Raw genomic sequence first — 20,432 nt, forward strand, 5'->3', positions numbered from 1 at the left:
GTCGACTTCCTGGAAAACAAGATTGTAACCCCACACAGTATTTTATCATGATTTTAGAAACACCAGTAAAAAACTTGTATATAGCAAAGCTTAGAGAGATTTTAAGGACTTCAATTTTCAGGGAAAATACCTTAATCCCATGCTAAAATTATAGAAACTGGGAGCATTGTATTTTGACTATGAATCTTGGCTGTATTGAACTGCATACCAATATAGCATGGTTTTATAAACCATATTCTTTAATCTTTAAATGGTCATTAGAACACAGTGTCACCAATATAATAATATCACACTTTCTAACATTTGACATTTAACAGCAAACGAATAACCAATCATTTGTCAGGAGCATAGAACTTTCGATAACTTAGGGGTCCTGTATTCGTAATCATGTATTTTTAAACGTAAAACTCTCGACACACATATCTAGAATCTTCATACTTCTGTCGTCTGAAAAACACTTGGTCGAGAGCCTGATTCGGTTCACCTGAGTTTTGCAAGGTAAGAGTATGTATTCCACGTGACAAATTTTGCTGTACTTATTAGTAATAATGGGATAGACTTTTTGTGTTGGTTTATTGTTGAAAATCTTTATATTTATCATGCGACACTTGTTACAATCCCCCCCTGGAATATGCCGCTTTTCAGATCCACTGAATGAAAGTTATGACAAAAATGAAATGTTCTTTACCTTAATTGCTCCGGTATTTATAATCGTGAAGATTACGTATGTTTACGAATACCTGCTCATCTCCCATTATTTAAATAGCTTCTTTCCTGCCAATCCAAATTTCGACTCGGACAATTATTGTGATATAGTGCCATCGTTTCCAGTGATAGAAATTAAATGAAGAGCGTAATACATGATTTGAACATCATTTGAGCCAAGTAGATTCATTTAGGGTTTTCTCAACTGTCTTCTCTCTTTTTGAAATCACGGGTTGCTTACTTGAACATCTTAAGGTCAAAACGTGACTTTTCTATCCATAGCTAGTTAGTTTTTCACCAGAAATTAGTTTCGTTATAATGTAAGCACTGCGGGTATTGCGTACAGACACGTACTACGCTAAGGGTGCCCATTTACATATGCTCGCCCAACTCTGCTTTCTTTGAGCACGTTATGCAATGTTCGTCGAAATTCAGTCATTGATGCAATAGAAGCGAGCTAGTTATCTAGAAACAGTATGTCGTCTGCTTGACACATCTCTTACTTATAATGCAAAAAGTTATTGGACCAGGTCTGGCCTGACATAACTTTAAATACAGCGTTAAATTTTTATTTTGTTTAAGGATGTGAATCAGCGAACGTTCATTCAAAGATAATGTGATAATGAATGTTGGTAAAATTCTGGCAGGCCAGAGAATGAAATGTAATAATGTTAGTAAGATTTTGGGGGAGTCACATCAAAATGCACCAAAGCTAATCCATATACATTTTTGGTGTAATTTAAAAATATACATAATTATATTTTCTGTCATATCTGATTCAATGGATTTATGAGCCAGATGATAACATGTAGCAATATTAATTAGATTTTTGTCAGCCAAACATAGTATTCACCAATATCAATCAGAAGGTTGTCATGACAACAAACGTAGCATGATAGTAAAAATATTGTCGAGAAAGACAGCGTGTGGTTCTACTCTCCCATTTAACATTGTAATTGAATAAACTGTCAAAATATTTTACTTTGAAAACTCTGCTCGGTGATAGCATAGGCGAATGATTCTGACCCTGTAGTAATTGCATGAGTATAACTGCAACATCATTTCACTAAAGTGATAACCAATTAAGCTTACTAGACACAATACTTTCAATATGAGAAACGTTTGACTGCCGTGTTAGCGCAAAGAACCAATGCTATGTCTGAGGCGTCATTTTCATATTTCATAATCATTGGGTTTCAGTACAAGACACGCAATTTCCACGACATTGGCGACTGGTTGTTGATGATGACTATACTTTTAGACAAAACATTGATCTTGGTTGTATTTTATGGTAAAGTCATGAGTGAATCACGAGATATACCATAATAATAATAAAATAATAATAATAAAATTTATATAGCGGCTAAAATCCACAGAGGCAGCGATCAGAGCCGCTTAAAATACAAAATAATCAAAAAGTGTATAAAAGCAAAATTCCAAATCTACAAGAAGGCAAGTTTAAAAAGATGAGTTTTCAGCATGCTTTTAAAAACATTAAAATTATTACAAGGACAGATTTGGAGAGGGAGAGCATTCTATAAAACTGGTAATACCCATAAAACTGGTAATACTATGATTTAAAAAAAAAGCAAATATGATATATCTTGAGTTTTTTACTTTATTTACCATGTAACTGCCAATTTCTGACTTATTGAAGGTGAACAACTTCTATTGTCATCGGGATTATTTTGCCAAATTTGTCGAGGGACCTTGATATCCCGGAAAACATCAGTAATTCTCCCTTTTTGTAATTGTGTAATCAAGATGATGTGAACACTGAACGTTAGGTTGAATGTGCAGTCACTTGAGAAATGCCTGTTATCTCGGACCCTACCCCATTGCGAGTGTAGCAACATCAACGTACATTGGTTGATGTCATCAATATATTGCAACATTATGATAGAAGTTTTCTGAGTTAGCATGCCGATAGTTGATCTGTAACTGAAGCACTAGTTTTTCGACCAGACAACCAAAAAGACATTCATGGATTATTGTTATACCAATGATTAGACATAATCTTGTACATGTTACTTAGACGTCGGTTTTGTCCATACATAGTACAGTAATATATTTAAATTGTGATCGCGTTAGGGCGCAGATTTTAGGGTGCCGACCCATAATCAATTTGATTTGATTTATTTTACCTTATAGCTTCAAAGATATCGTTACCCACAGGTGATTCAATAGTGTTAAGGGTACATGATATTATGGATACATCGCTCAGCAAAACAGTTTTTTAATTCCTTCCAGTTCCAGTTGCCGCTATTGCAAGTTTGTTTTTACCTTATAAATTTGTTGTTGGGTGCAGTTCTAATTCCATCCAATCTCAGTTAGATGCATTGAACGTTTTGTTCCTATACGATGAATAGAAGTTACAACGTGTAATAGAAAGGCAAGTTCCTTTATTCAATTAACGCTGATAAAAATAACTTTATTCGACGTTTGCTATTTGATTGCATGACCAAACCAAGTTATAATACCAATAGTAAACTGATGTTCTGACAGTAACAATTTGATTTATTTGTGGTGCTAACATTATTGAATGGATGCAATCACTTTATCGCGTGCGTTTTAAAGCCATATTCATTAGATTTAGGACGTAAATGTCGTAAAGGGTGTACTACTTTGCAAGTTTAAATTAGATATCAATCAGCTTCCTTCCGCTATCTCTGTTATCAAAAAACACTCTAAAGCCATATACTTTATGTTTTATTCATCCACCATGCACTTTTTCAATGCCATTACCCTTGCCGCGGTGATGCACATTGGACAGTGCGTTGGCCTTCTGTAATGTTCAACATGCCGCATACCAGATTTTGGAGCGCACCTTACCGCATGCAAATATTTTTGTCATGTGCCAAATGACTTACAGCTAGCTGCAAGTAGATACCACATAACACACAAATAGTAGATGACGTTGAAGGCTGCTCCCGCTGATGAAATATTATATTCCCACACACTCAAATTTACAGCTCAGATAGGATGTCTAACTTATAAGCGAGGACAGAGTTCATAGTCTTTTCATGCAAGACAACAACATCATATAACATTCAAGTAATAGGTTCATCACAGACAACATTATGTAGTGTTGTCAACTTGCCCCATCGTCTCTTTTATGTTAATTACCCTAGCTCAGTTAAAATATTACTATTATAATATATTTGCGTACGTTTCATAATTGTACAATTATGATAATTTTGTGATAAATTATAAAATCAATACGTGAAGGTATTGTGTGATATTTTCTGTTAAGGTAGAGTATAAGCTAAAGTTGTAATTATTTTTCGTACTGCAGTAGTTACAGTTTAAAGAATTTATGGAATTCAATTTGTTTATCATATAAACTCATGTATTGAGGCGCTTTTATGGGCAGACTCGATTATATGAATATTGTCTAAGATAACGAAATCTATGGAACAATAGGAAAACTTTTGATAGAGTAAACCTTCGTCGTTCACTTTCCTGTATAGCGTAAAATACGAACACCTTTCATCGTGATCCTTTTAAAATAGGGACACTCCCATCAATTCAATTTCTCCATATTCCTAACAACAGATTCTGTAAACGCAATTGCAGAAAGTATCTATAGTCAGTATAGCCAACAACCATAACTCGACTGATATTAGTTCAACTGCAATTAGAAGGTATCATACTTTTTATGTTGCGTCTTGATTATGCATATTCTTCAATTCAAATTTACGAGACGCAAGCCCAGATTGTGTAATGACACCATTTATCAAAACTCACTTTCCGACAATAATAAATCTCGGTACAAGCAGTAAATTATTCAACGCTAGATGGTCGAAACAGAAGAAGTAGTTCGACTTATTCTCACTCGTGCCAATAGCAATGAAGAAGTAGTTCGGCTTATTCTCACTCGTGCCAATAGCAATGAAGAAGTAGTTCGACTTATTCTCACTCGTGCCAATAGCAATGCATATGTAGCTTTTATAGCAGAAGTAATTGTGTCGACCAAGAAATCGAATGATTGTAAACTTTATGACGCGTTTAGGTCCTAAAATTCTATTACTAGTACCGAGAATTAAACTCATCATTTTCATCACGTTAAAATCAGCAAATTAATATTTTTTATAGCACACATGCATTTTATGTTGTAATCCATGTATGCACTAAGTTATTGATATTTGATGCTTGCAAATGACATGAAAATAACATGAAATAATTATAATGCTTAGCCTTCAATGAGTAAACCTGTTATCGAGCGCTATGTCAAAACCACAACGGGTTGCATCTCCCAAAAGACTGACAAACGCTGAAAACTGTGAAAGCGCATATAAAATCGATGTCTCCTGAATACATATAGAAGATTTAAGGACTGATGCGAAATAACTGCTAAGTAGCGGTATTTTGAAAGAGATTTGTTCAGCCTAAAGGAATTGATAAATGTAGTTTCCTGGCATGTGAGGGTTTACGGAAATAATGTTATTAAGATCACGTCAGTACGTATATTTCCTAATGATAAACCAGGGGGTAACTTAAGAGCTGAAAGAGTATCTGGATGAAACGATAGCAACATTTCTCAGAGGTGATAAGGAAATCTGGAGGGAAAAAAGAAAGAGACTCAGCTCAGAAGGCATGGTAATATAGCTATGTAATAGACCAAAGTCTGTTATGGCAAAGGTATAAAGTACTATTAGAAACACGAGTGTATCGTGTATGGCTCTTAAATGGGAACAAAGACGAGGGTAGTGTTATCTCAGCTGCATTTTCAGTATGCCGACGGCACTCACAAAAATCATCTTCTTGAACTCCATATATGCGACTTCTCTATTAAAACAAGGTCCAATTATCGCAAATCTCGATTACAAGACACATGCGGTAAAGTCTGGCAATGTATTCTGGGAAACCGTAGGTATATTGTATATAAAAAGTGTTTACCTTCTAACTTTGTTTCCAAGAATTGCCATTTTGTGTGTGTCAGTAACTATATAGTACATATTGCAGAGAAGTCGCGCATAGCAGGTTGGTGAACATGACCTTACTAGGCCCCTAAGCATAAAGAAATGCAGCTAAGATAAAATCTAGCCAATCTTTTCTCGCTTAATCATTCGGCTTTGTGCGTTAAACACCAATATCAGTTTATCAAATTGTGATTTCAGTGTTGGGAATAATTAAAAAAAACGCACACCATGGCTATCCTTACTCGAAGGAAATCACCCCACTTTTCAACTTTATACATGATAACTGTATTACTGTGTGAAAGATGGTCTTTGTTGGAAGGAAAGGACGATCTGCACCTCCTAGGGCTTTTTCCATTTGATTCGAAAATTTGGGCTGGAGGGCAAAGTTATTTACCAGCCGCTCAACTAGCCATGGTTCATATCAACGAACGAGACGATGTTTTACCAGGCTATCAGCTGAAGATGTTGTGGGGTGACAGCAAGGTAATTTTTAGACTCGATTGGAAAGCTAAAAGTGAGTTTACCGAACCGTACACATTAAGTTACAGTACTTATGCACAGAAAAAAGAATGTGTGTCAGTTGACTTTTCAAAAGATAAAACCAAAATTATAGTGAACCATTCCATGTTACTTGCCATATCATATACATGATAACTGCATTATTGATGCTCTTTGTTGGAAGGAAAGGAACCTCCTGGGGCTTTTTCCATTTTTCGTAAATGTAACATCTTCGACAACAGGGTCAAGTGGTATACAGTATAAGGTACATACATACTTTTTTATATTTTCCCATATTCAAGTGTAACGCGGGATATGCAGTCGATGTCATGTACCGACTTCTTCATTCTGAACCTACTAAAATCATGATATTGGGAGCATCCTGTTCAGCAGCCTGTCAATCCATTGCCCAGTCAGCGCATCTTTGGAACATAGTACAGGTACATATCATTAGATATTATTGTCCAATATCCTTTATCCTTTAAGGGAAATACGACGAATGACCTATGGGGCCTTGTCACTACGAGTCGCCAAATGAGTACTGATAAGCTCATAGGTCATGAGTGTTTTCCGGCTGAATAAAGACAAATATTGGGAGAGTAATATAATTATATCTTCCCAAGGAATCATTTACGAAAAATCAGGAAAGATAATGGTCATTTGGTAAGTGTTGATTCATATTTCAAGCACCCCAGAATCAACGACGTACACACGGGCTGTTATGATGTAAACCGATCAGGCTATATAAGCCATATTTTTTGTTCAAAGACAATAACTAGGCTTGTGCATAATAGCAATTGTTCGACTTATAAAACTTCTATTTAAGACTGATGTTTACATTATACATTGGCATTTAATTAGCATATACTCATATTGTACTCATTTCAAGAACCTATTATATGTATATTCCAAACAGGAACTAATTCAGAATTCGAATTCGAAAATAATGACCTTTTGTATTTAAACCGACAGAGTGCCTTAAACCTAGCAGTGAGCTACATAATGCATATTAATTATCTTTATTTACCAATAGATAATATATGTTTTTCATTAATTCAGGAGTGTTATATAAGATTGAAAATTCCATCCCGTTTCAACACCTTTTATTTCAAAATGTGGCTTTCGTGTGAAATCATTTAAATAACATTTTCTTTATCAAATAGTCGTGCGAGTCATTAGTATCTACTGAAACTATCCATAGAGGCCTTCCATGTGTCAAATACATAGTGTTCACTATGAGCGCCCTCTTACACTTCTCAATTAGTGTATATTTGCATTGTAAACAAAGAAATTAGTTTTTGTTTTACCTCTGAGTTAGTAATTTGAGGACTATTTAGTATTCGTACATTAAATTCACTTCACTGTTATGTTAATACGACCTTACACAACTTCAACCTAAACCAAGTGTAAATTGAATGCCTCAAGTACAGAAAATAGCACTAATTATATATATGATTCATGAAGCTAGTAGCACATTTACAACATATGTACTTATATCGACAATGTTTGTATTGTACACTACATCTTACGAAATTTGAAGCACACATTCAAAAGATCAACGCCTTCCTTTAATGAGCTCCAGTATTACAGACCTGGGCATGTATATTTTGATGTGAGATATCTATTTTAAATTGCCTGCTTTGTAATTGAATACTATAATGTGTTTCAAATTTTAGATGTCATATGCATGTGTGTCACCTTCATTATCGGACAAGAGTGTGTATCCTCTGTTTACCAGAAACAACCCACCAGACACCGTCCTTAATATACCAAGATTAGCCCTACTACAAGAACATGGCTGGACCAAAGTTGCAACTATAACGGAATCTGCTCGCGTATGGACCGAGGTAAGCCAGGTTTCACACAATACTTTCATAGGCCGGGCTTTCAAACTCAGTTTCCCTTATTAGTGTTATCTTATCGGGGTGGGGTGGGGTGGGGGTGGGGGTGGGGGCTATGAGGGTTGATGGGGTAATTTTTTTCTGGCCCATCGTTTGTACAGCTCGGCTAGACAACTATTTTCACACCTTCGTGTTAATCATTCGAACTGGGCCGTTATGAATAAACAGTACTGAAGCGAGGTTATTACATAATTACGGGTATGGTGTAGGTTTTCGTTTACCTTTCAGTCAAATTGTTTGTAATCAAAGCGTTTCAAAATATTGCCGGGTATATTATATTATATTATATCATATATTATATCATATCATATTATATCATATCATATCACATCACATCACATCATATCATATATATTATCATATATCATATATCATATCATATCACATCATATTATATTATATTATATTATATTATTTTATATTACATTACATTACATTACATTACATTATATTATATTATATTATGTCATCTGATGTGACAGAGAGTCTAGTACACATCTATAATGCATACTGTCGCTTTTCAGATACGAAAGTTATAAAGAAGCTCTCTAGAATAAACAAGCAATAAGATGATACTTTTCCTTTTCAAAAAATCGATACCCAAAGTTTACTAAACAATGTTGTTAACATTGTTATTGTTGTCATTCAGGTGACTAATGACATGATAGGAATGATGAAGACTAATGGTATGGATGTAGTTAGTTCGGAGAGCTTTAGTGACATCCCTACGGTACAAATGGAAAACATTAAGGTACAAACACTACAGTGTTTCTTTTACCCTCTAAAGTTGGTCTATTAAAAACGTATATACATCAAACCATTCTTAGGTAACATTTTGCAGTGTCTGTGTAGTAAAATGCTGTAATCATCTTAGTGATGTTTATTCTGCAATTAATCGTAAATTATTAATTTCAACTATAAATGTATGTCTATTTTTATACAATGAAGATCTAAGGATATGGTCCTTTATCTATCAGAAGCAAAATAATTTATACTCAATAATACTATACTGCGTGTGGATATTCCCGTTAAGTTGACTGACGTTCGCATTTTAATCCACAACTGCGTTTATGAACAGAACGTAAAAGCGACATGATGTTTCTCTGTTATACCAAGGCTTATTCCTTTAGATAGTGACAAATTCCTAATATATGTATATTGACAACACCGGTTAAAATTGTATTTAAACTGAAAGCAGCGATGGTCTTCTTTCATGAATTATAACATGTGAATCCTACAAAACTTTGAATCACATTCAGTTGAGAAATCTCAAGATGTTTGGAGACACAATGCTGTCAGTTGTGTAACTGCTGTAAACTTTCTTTTCAGAGAAAAGATGTCAGGATTATTGTTGGAAATTTCTACACAACCGCTGCATTGAAGGTGTTTTGCGAGGTAATGAGAGAGAAAAGTCAGCTGTACAAAATATTGCACAAAGCATGAATTGAGATGAGGCATAGGGGTTCATTCTTTCTGTAGATACAGTATTTCAGAAAGATATGTTTAAATGTCATTCCCAGTTCACAACTCGATTTTTGCATAGTTTCCATGTCTGGAGTTAAAGGTCACTTAGAGGGGTGTAATGATATAGAAGGAATGTATAGTATTTATTTTTCTTTGAAATGTCTAGCATGTAAATCGACTAGCCACCCACTTACTGCTATTCATAAATGAGAGACAATGCAAATGATATAGTGCCATTGTCATCCTTGACTGTGAGTAACTGTCTTGGACTTATCACTGACAATTTAACATACTGCCTTCACTGTAAACTTGAACTGACCCAGGTTTTTATTGTCCTTATCTATCGCCTTGCACTGGATGGTTATAAAAAAACTTTTACCGTAATGAGAATGGTATGGGGTGGGGGTGGGGGGTACATTGTTGCTGATATTGTTACAAATATAAATGCTGCCTCGAGACTCTTCAAACATTGGGAATAAGTTTTGGAATTGGTTCAGCGCACATCTCTTTTAGAAAAAGAGAGAATTACATTGCCTCAAGGCGTTTATTCTGATAACATTGTGGCATTTCCCTTAAATTGCCTTGAAGGTCTTAGCTTTATTCCATTCTTGCTTTCATACAGGCCTACAAGTTACAGATGTATGGCGCCAAGTATGCATGGATTATACAAGGATGGTATTCACACACATGGATTGAAGATTCTTGGAAAACTGACATGGTCGACTGTACACAAGAACAGATTGCTACAGCAACAGAGGTAGGAAATGAGTCAGTTTGGGTTTCCAAAAATTGAACTCGTGGGGATATGACGCGTGTGGTATTTTTTTTAAATTAGTCTTCGAATCGTTGAAGTGAACAGACCAATACTGGTCATATCAGACATTGAATCTATGTAATCCCATACTAGTGCGTCAACGATTGGCCCTAACCCTTCTTCGATTAGAAGCATCCACAGACCTGTCTGCCGTTATCAGTTTCAACATTCTTAATTACTTACTGTTTCCTAGGTGTAAACAAATTCAATGTTTGCGATTACCACAAGGCCTCAACACATTGTGTGGTTTCGATTACACTCACTTTTAGAATAGCTGGGGTAGGAAGATTTTTTCTGGTTTTCTTTTCCATGTGTGGGTGTCTAGTTCAGGTAGTAACCTTTTCCATTGTTTTCCATGTGGTCTCTGTGTTATTGGTTTCTTCCCATCACATATACAGCCATTAAAGATTGGAAGAACAGTTTTTAGTCAGTTTCCGCATCAAATATTTCTCACGATACTTTTACACAGTTTTTGCGATTTAAATTTTCTCTCGAATACGTAAAAATGATTTACGGTCGGCAGTAAAAAACTAAGTGGGATCGGGTAATCGGAACCAAACAATCTTTTTAGGCCTTAGGAAGATTTGTAGCAAGTTTCGTTAGAAGTGATTTTGTTTTTAAATATGACAGAAGGCAAACAAAACCATCACATCACCCTTCCCAGCATTCCCTGATTCCATCCATACATACCTTAATACCAAGATAGATTCAAATGGGCTATTTTTAAATATTTAGAGCATTAACATTATCTCAGTAAACAGATATTGAAACAAGCTTTCTGATTTTTTTCTCAAAAGGGAGCATTGTCCGTGTCTTCTTTTACTCGACACCCGGAGGGAGACAAGAAGGGGGTATCAAATTTGGTAAGTTCAACATGTTTTGCGATAATATGGTATTATAGTTTTGATAATATACGCTGTATCCTGATCGTAAAGTTCTCTAATGGATACGACCATTGTTATTAGAAAAGGAAAGCATACAATCACATAATCTATTGTTTGACAAAGTCAACAAAATTCGAATACTGTTTCAGCACATGTCACATAGTTGTTTCTCACAAACGATGGGAGGTTGGAAGGAGTGTGCCAACAGCTATAACTAAGACTTCATATGATCCACAACCTCTCACAATTGAGTATGGCATGCTTACTTTGGAGTTCAAGTTGCCAATATATTGCTACTATAAACTATTCCTTACTTTGTTCAGACTCCTCATGAATATTTGGCGATATATGATGATTACGTCAACAACACAGGACCCAGTTTACAGGGCTACAGCTCAGCGGGTTCGGCGTATGACGCAGTCTGGGCACTGGCCCTGGCTCTCAATAATACAATGAATGTATTAGAGGAATCGAATGGTGAGTTTAACTCATGGAAATTATAGTAGACAATTACTTAGCTTTTCCTAAATCTATGCTTTTATAATTGCGTTTATAACAACAGCAAAAAGTTCTCGTCTCGAATTTTTATTCGTCATCCGTCGAATTATGTGACATCATTGATACATGGAGAAAACCATTATAAACTGAAATATATTTTATGTAAACAGACATATCCCAAAACAGTACACTGCAAGTTCATGAACTATGTCTATATGTCGCCCAATGATACAACTGTGTATGAACACTTGAAAATACCAGCTTTCCGAGATGTTTTCCAACCGGTGCTATAAGTAAACCAGCGTAACGTCAACATCGACTAGTACTCTTATTACTGATGTATAAATATTTTGTGTCAATGTAGCGACAATGGTTTTAGTTTGTACCTATATTTAAGTTAGCAAACCCAATGCTCAATATTACTACTAAAATGTTTTAGTACTTGGAGTACTGCAAGAACATGTCAACAAAGGTAACCACTGAAACCAAGAATGTACGACTTGTAATATGAACATACTGTGAAACGACATTGATGATTGCTTGACGAAAAGATTCACGGGATACATTTTCAAGTTTAATATTTTCAAAAAGTATATTGTGAACAGAATGCATATATGTATCCATATAACTATGGATAATAGTTTATATCACCCAAGCCTATACAGCTTTTAGTATCATATTTACATCATACTTATATTTCACATGTCTTATTTTCCTGAAATTGATATAGATAATAAACGGCTTGAAGATTTTACATATGGAGATAGTCAAATGGCACAACTGATCTTAAAAAGTATGGCAAATGTCACGTTTAATGGTGTAATGGTAGGTATTTAATTCTTACCTTGCAAATTACTTGGACTTGGATATTTTACCCTTTTTAACCCTTGTTCTTTAAGTAGTTTTACCGGCGCTGAATTTCCGTAGTACATGGATTTCAGAGTCTGACTTCATCATCAAAACTATGAGAGAGAAAAATGGTAACTCAGTACAAACGTCGATAAAATGTGTTTGCATGTATAATTAATGATTGCTGGTTAGGTAGTCTGGAAGCTTATAAAAGTGTAATTATGGTGTATGCAATTCTAAAGTCAATGCTAATACAGTACAGGAAAATGACAAAGTGTACTTGATTTTGTATATTCCTTAGGGCCGAATTGGCTTTAATGAAAATGGTGACGCAGTGGCTGATTTTCGAATTCAACAGATTCAAGGTATGTTGATGTCCATGAAATATTCACCAACGCCATTAATCAAGAAGTTGACGTTCGGTTTTACTTCAGAAAAGACTTTGGGGACTCAGAGCCTGATGGATTTTCATTTGTGTTGTACGTCCCCCGCCCAGAAGCCATTTATTTGTCATGCCATTTTCGGCAAAGAATTAACCAATCAGAATGGTTCTTTTAAGGTAACCACCCCTAGACACATTTCCCTACCCCCACCGCAATCAAAAAATTGCCCCTTCCCCTATCTCTAGTCATTAGCTTCCTAAGACGTAGGTTTACAATGGGTTACACGGCCCGGATCGTAAAGTCATTGTGACTAGCTGGCCAAAATAGCACAACGACGGATTCATATTTACTATCGACGTTCATATCTGTTCCATCATATTTTGATCTGTTTGACATATCAATGTAAATCGCTTTTAATGTACTAATCAAAATACCAACCCGGTGCTCATTTCATTACCATTCGTATACACCTATCCTGGAATGGTCACACAGCCTTTGATCAATTCCCATAACTGTGATTGACGGTCTGGTAATGTGTAATGTATATTAACCATATAAACATATCTCACATATGATTGGCTGTACGCAGAATAATATTATAACGCTTGATCTTACTATGAAACTGGAACGGTTTACAATATTATACTTTACACCCTTTCACTTACAGTTATCAAAAAAACTGAACTTATTTTTTAGATGGTGCGAAGGTCCAAATTGGAATATACAAGGCAGAACTGGGGATGATTCAGTTTGATTCTAACGTGCCAATAGTTTGGCAAGGTTTAGTATTGTTTCTTTGAGTTCGTTAATGTTTAAACCCGAAACATTTGTAGTTGTGGGCGCTCTCTTACTAAGTCACTAGTACTATACAGTAGTAGTTAGTTTTGAAAAGAGCTCACACAACGAGAAAACTCCAAATTTAAAACAATTCTGCAGCCAGGTGTACGTGTTAAAATATCGGTATTTAGGGAATGTATGTATGTATGTATGTATGTATGTATGTATGTATGTATGGATGTATGTATGTATGTATGGATGGATGGATGGATGGATGGATGGATGTAGGTAGGTGTGCGTGCGCGAGCGAGTGTGTGTGTGTGTGTGTGTTTACTTTTCTCACTACTGTGGAACAGTAATCGCAAAGTTCAAACATGAACATGAGTACATTGGTCATGACTGAAAACTTATTCCCACGTCCTTTTCATTTCAGGTGATGGACCACCAATCGACGATATCAAAGTAGATTACGTCATAACAAAAGTACCCGGATATTTATATCAAATTGTTTCTATTGTAGCGGTTGCTGGTTGTATCTGTGTAGTAATTCTCCTCGTCATCAATATCAAATTTAGACACGTAAAGTAATGAACATTTCATACTGTTCCATTATCTGTATGGCCAGTTTTTATCACTTTTTCTCATGACCAGAATGACCCTATGTGATGCAAACGTATGGCGTATGTAACCGACTTCTGTTAATACCAATTGCAAGATGGCGACAACACTGTCTCCTACATTTGATAACAAAGTATCGATGTCAATACTTAAAATACGGAGTTAAATTGGCACAAGTAAACAGAGTGTTTTAGGCTTTTTACATAGGTGACCCGATTAAACTACTCTAATACAATACTAATGTCGATGCATGCGTTCTATTACATCACAATTGTCTTCTGGCATTGTTTAAACAATTTGATTCACGTTTATGATGATTAAGTATGTTTAAGTGTTAAGTGAATAGCACACTGTGATTACATTGTAAATATTAAACAAGTATACTCCAAAACACATATACTGATACTGAGCTTGTGTCTCTTTAATTAGTCAAGTTTTAGATTGTATACTTATGCCTTCAGACAACAACTTTTAGCCTCATCTGGAATTGAATGCAAGGCATCCGACCCATGGCAAACAATGTTAAAATCTTCAATTTACCCATCTCAATCTTTTGCAGAATCATAAAGATGTCATCTCCAAATATCAACAACATAATATTGTGTGGATGCATGTTCACCTATTCCTCTGTACTGTTTACGGAGTTTGAGGGCGCCAGTTTCGATCCATTGGTCTGTTGTAAGGCATCACAGTATACTCTTTTACTTGGAGTGTCAAGTGCCTATGGAGCTCTATTCTCGAAAACCTGGAGAGTACATGTTATTTTTACCACCGGAAAACTACAGAAAAAGGTGGGAAATTATTTTGAAAGGCTAAATATTAGTGTCGATATTGATATTTTTTTCATTTGTAAAATATATTTTATTTATTCTTTTAGGTGAGGGCTTCATTATTTTTTAAGGGCATGACAAAACTGACTTTTCTTGTTTTATAATTATCACTAAATTTCTGATTTTCGCGATAATTCTCTAATATTGTCCGAATCAATATGGAATACGTGGGGGCAAAATTTTAATCAAAGGTGGCACCAGTCGGATATGTTAACAGGAAACCTTTCTGAGGCAGAATCTGCAAAAAGAAACAGTATATAACTCACACTGCAAGGTTCATCCACCAAAAGCCACGCTGGCAACCGGACCACCACGCATGATTCACAGCGCCACTTGGTAGATGTAATAATAGATAGCTTGTGATTTTTGAATATCACATCACTCACTCGCCTGATTTTTTTTCCTGTGGTTAGCAAAGTTGTTGTACGTGTAGCTTCAACAAAGCACATACACAATCGAGCGTGACTTTTATCAATAAACGAAGAAAAATAAAATCTTTTCAGGACATGTATGGTAAGCAGACCGTGATGTTAGCTTAGGAAGACTACACAGAGATATATGCCACCATTGCAAATGTTTACGTTGTCTATTTGCTATGAATACCACCTGAGGTACTGTTAAATGCCATGGCTAATATGGCACGTTTAACTACGTGATGCGGGGTTCGTTTGGATGGCAAGAAGCAAACATAGTGGCATTGAACACAGATAATTGTAGGCCTCTGTGAACTATCATACTACTTTTCAGTGACGAGCTTCGGTGTCCCTGACCTTTAACCTTAGTAAAATTACTTTCTTTTCAATTTGCAGATAGTGAAAGACGGTCAGTTGATTGCGCAGGTATTAATGCTTGTCTGTATCGACGTCATAATTATTGCATTATGGGAAGGCATCGATCCGCTGAAAATAGTGATCAGAGACACAAATCAACGAGTAAGTTATCAAGCCGTAGACATTTTCTTTGTCCATTTTTTGTCCCATTTTTACATTTTTAAAATCATCTATATGGTATATTTAATGAAGGTCACTAGAATATATCAAGAAGTCCCTTATTCATCCAAGCGAGCGTGATTTACAAGATGTCTTATGTTCTAAATATGGAACTTCTTCCGGTGAACATTAAACCTCTAGATTTATATTACATTGTATCGTAGCAACGGAAATGCACTAATGATGAATATCTGACATGGTATTTGTATTACCATGACTTTATTTAAATGGCAATACTCTGATTATTCAACAAATAATGGGAGCCAAAATTTCCTATATGGCCCATGGACTAAGTCAATATTAAGATTACGCCGGCGGTATATATTAATTGATATTGATTGACTGATTGATTGATTGAGTGAGTGAGTGAGTGAGTGAGTGAGTGAGTGAGTGAGTGAGTGATCGATTGACTGATTGATTGATCGATCGCTTGATTGATTGAGTGAGTGAGTGAGTGAGTGAGTGAGTGAGTGAGTGAGTGAGTGAGTGAGTGAGTGAGCGAGCGAGTGATTAATTGTGGCGTTCACATGAGGAAATGTTTTATCTTTTATGAAACCTTTCCTGATGTAAATTGTTGTAACAGTTAGTTCTGTCACCCTTGTTCTAAAGTTTCTAAATTCAACCTTTGTCACTTCAAATAGTTGATCCAACTAAGTAAAGCAATCGATCAAAACAAATCGGAAGGTATAGAGATATTTGATCGAGATTCTTCACCTAACATAGGACCTTCCCAAATCTGAAAGAAACACTAGTAAAGTCCAAACTGTCTCTGAATACAAATTAATTGTAGCATTTTTTTTTCAGCAATTAGAAATAGGAGACAAGATATTTATTTACCAAATTGCTTTTTGCGAGTCTTCATATATGTCTTACTGGTTGGGAGTTATATATTCCATAAAAGTTCTACTGCTGGTATTTGGCGTTTTTCTAGCATGGGAAACCCGAAAGGTAAATACATTGATTTCCATATCTTCATTATAGAAGCCCCCCCCCCCCCCCACCGATTGAGGAGGTAAAATGGGTCTGGAAATTCCCTTAGTTCTTGAATTTTCTCAAAACCTTTGTCATGTGAAACTTTCTTCCTGGCCCTTTTGAATTTTGAAAATGAAATTTGGGGTTCACTGTCTTATGTCCATGGCAATCATCAATCCCTAATTTTCCCATAGAATTAACAAAGTATTGGGCGGCCATATTGGATTCTTTAATGACTAAAGACCTCTATTTATTTCCGAGGCTCATTTCACGCTCAGCATTCTTTATGCTGTTTGATTTAATTGTTTTGCCTAGTTATATTTATCCTAATTTTTCAACTGGCGCATGGATGAGAATTTGATATTTTTGAATGTATTTAGATACATATATACACAGGTATGCTGCTACATATTATTGTTTTCATGTAGTCTGTGATAAATTCACTCAATAAAAACAAAAAAATTAATACCCATTTCTAATCCACATAGCCACATAACACTTTCACCATATTTGACAAACAGTTTCAGTACATAACTGAAGTAACATTTCTGACATCGGTTAAATCAAATGTCACCCACGTTGTATACTATGTATATGATTATAAAGTGTAGGTGTGTATGCAGGGTATGACTAAGATCGTATTTGCCAACAGCTTACCAAACAATGATATTTAGCAGACAATATAGCAAGTATAGATAACATATTGGGCAAGATCACCGCAATGAAAACAAACCCATTTAGAACACATATCCAAACACTGACGTTGAAGTATATATCTACACAGGGTACAGGGGTGACATATGTGAAGATTTGAACTGTTTTCATTTTCATTTTCTCTCATTTTTACTACTTTTATGTTCAATAAAGATGGTACTATATTTATTCCCAACATTTGTCTTACCATGAGCTATGCTAGATGGCGTAAGACTACAGATGGGCTAGAAGTGTGGCGGACTAATTAACAGCTATACTCTTTGAGAATTAACTGATAAACTTATAAAGAGAAACATTTGCAGTAAATTACACTCAACATTTACTGTATAATCTGTTTTGAACTTTTATGTAAAAAAGGAAAACAGGATATTAGAATGAAACAATTCAAATTTTCACATATATTTTGCCTGCCCCTTGTGGTATGTGTTAAGCTAAATTTCCAACACGAATAGATCAATTCCAAGAAGAAATAAAAAACATTCATATTATTAACAATGATCCCACATGAACGTAAATTCAGAACCAAAATATACGTGCTCCTATAAGAAGCTTATGACCATTCAATGTAATTGCATTTATGATTTCAAATTATAACTCTTACCTGTTTTTCGTCAATGCCATATCTTAGCTTAATAATTTTGGTATTTCTTCATACAGGTTTCCATACCAGCTTTGAATGATTCCCGGTATATTGGTATGTGCATTTACAATATCGTCATTTTGAGTACCCTCGGAGCACCAATAGCATATGTCCTTCGTTACCAGCCAGGTGTTGCATATGCTATAACGTCTGTCTTGGTAATACTAGGGACAACTGTAACACTGTGTCTTTTATTCTTACCGAAGGTGAGCTATAATGACGTCATCTTTGATAAAATGATAATGATACTGTTGCCTGTGTAAAACAAAGTGTGAGAGTGCACTATTAAATATATATAAATCATTCAGAAATCAATATCAGCAACAATTTCTTGTGGACTGTAATAGTGAGTTCATGCACTTAAAGTCAAACAAAATTTAAGGACTTTCCAAGAGTTTTACATCAACTTTCCAGATGTATTGAGATCAACGTGTTAAACCGCCGTAGAGAGCTCCCACAACATGTCTCAAACAATCGGACTTTACGACAGTAAAGCCGATCGGTCAGTCGACCAGACATATTGTGTGTTTTGAACAGTTTTTAATCATTTAATGTTATTTCTATGCAAATTGCAATGTTTACAATTGTGTCTGTATTGCCATGTTCGCAGCTTATGGCGCAAAAAGATGGTCAGGCCGATCAGTTGACGAATAATCGTACACACCCCTTAGCAACAGACAACCTAACGGGAAACCATGCTAATACCAGTACGGGGCGAACAACTACCGCTACGACGGACGCCGTTCCCGGCAACACTGGGATACAGTAAGTTAGACGTATTTATTTGAAATCGCATGGCCTGTCATAACGCAAGGAAAGCTCTTTAAATACGCACTTGATATACCAAAATGATTACCCTTGGTACATGAATGTCATCGTTGTTTTATTAATGTGATAACGGCGATAGGCCGAGATAGGTGACGTCATCGTAATATATGTATTTATCATTGTCGCATACATTTGTATGGAATTACCTAGCTACTTTTACTTCCCATCATTTCTGCTAGTAATTTTAGATTCTTAAAAAATGTTAAAACCTAATTTCATCCGTACTAACACTGAACATAAGATTAAAAATGTGTCTCTTTATTGTCTTTAAATGTCCTGGAGTATCTCACAGATCATTTTATCTTGTTGATCATCATTTATTATCTGTGTCTTCACATTTCAGGGTGGAAATGAGACAACCATGATGCGGGATAGGTATCTAATAACACTCAGAGCAGACTGTCAATGATTGTCACCTCTAGCACGCGTGTAGGACTTACACAGTCTATCGAAGTGCTTGCCTGAGTAGAAGATCAAGTCGTTCGAGCATATACGAGTCATTTATTGTAAACACGTCTATTTGATAGATGTATCGCGTTTCCTAATAAGACGTCCTTTATAACACAAAATACAATATTTAGTGTTAGAAATGAAAAAGAAATTCGTTCTTGTATATCTGGAGGCATAATATTTTTGTATATATGTTTTAATGTATTATAATATTTGTAAGCGGATTTTTGTGTGATTGTCGGTTTGATGTATGAGGGCCTCAATGGAAAGAAGCCTACCTTTCAATGCTTTGCGTTGTTTGTAAAGCGTGCTGCATTTTACCCTGAATAAAGATATTTGTATTATGACAATAAAATGAAATATCAAATTGGGAGTCTTTACGCTACTGATTCAGTGTATGAAATGCATGTATGCTATCTATCTATCTATCTATCTATCTATCTATCTATCTATCTATCTATCTATCTATCTATCTATCTATCTATCTATCTATCTATCTATCTATCTACTGATTCAGTGTATGAAATGCATGTATGCTATCTATCTATCTATCTATCTATCTATCTATCTATCTATCTATCTATCTATCTATCTATCTATCTATCTAACTATCTATCGAGAGATAGATAGATAGACAGACAGACAGACAGATAGACAGACAGACAGACAGACAGACAGACAGACAGACAGACAGAC

At 35.4% G+C, this 20,432-nt stretch overlaps 1 protein-coding gene across 1 annotated transcript; it reads left to right on the top strand.

The window, feature by feature from the left end:
• Positions 1–5,855: 5,855 nt before the first annotated feature.
• LOC144450997 (gamma-aminobutyric acid type B receptor subunit 2-like) lies at positions 5,856–19,651 on the top strand. Its single transcript, XM_078141755.1, has 18 exons — positions 5,856–6,110; positions 6,428–6,565; positions 7,802–7,972; positions 8,676–8,777; positions 9,356–9,421; positions 10,113–10,247; positions 11,102–11,167; positions 11,512–11,665; positions 12,417–12,511; positions 12,837–12,900; positions 13,615–13,698; positions 14,129–14,279; positions 14,873–15,104; positions 15,953–16,075; positions 16,937–17,080; positions 18,476–18,664; positions 19,069–19,223; positions 19,630–19,651. Exons 1-18 carry the CDS (start codon positions 5,856–5,858, stop codon positions 19,649–19,651), a joined length of 2,346 nt encoding a protein of 781 aa, XP_077997881.1.
• Positions 19,652–20,432: the final 781 nt, after the last annotated feature.

This window comes from Glandiceps talaboti, chromosome 20 (assembly GCF_964340395.1).
Source record: "Glandiceps talaboti chromosome 20, keGlaTala1.1, whole genome shotgun sequence".
NCBI classification, from domain to species: domain Eukaryota; kingdom Metazoa; phylum Hemichordata; class Enteropneusta; family Spengelidae; genus Glandiceps; species Glandiceps talaboti.

Coding starts and splice junctions, on each gene's coding strand:
- LOC144450997 (XM_078141755.1), top strand. CDS start 5,856: ATGGCTATCCTTACTCGAAGGAAATCACCCCACTTTTCAACTTTATAC. Junction 7,973..8,675: donor CTGCTCGCGTATGGACCGAG/GTAAGCCAGGTT, acceptor GTTGTCATTCAG/GTGACTAATGACATGATAGG. Junction 12,901..13,614: donor TCGAATTCAACAGATTCAAG/GTATGTTGATGT, acceptor CTTATTTTTTAG/ATGGTGCGAAGGTCCAAATT.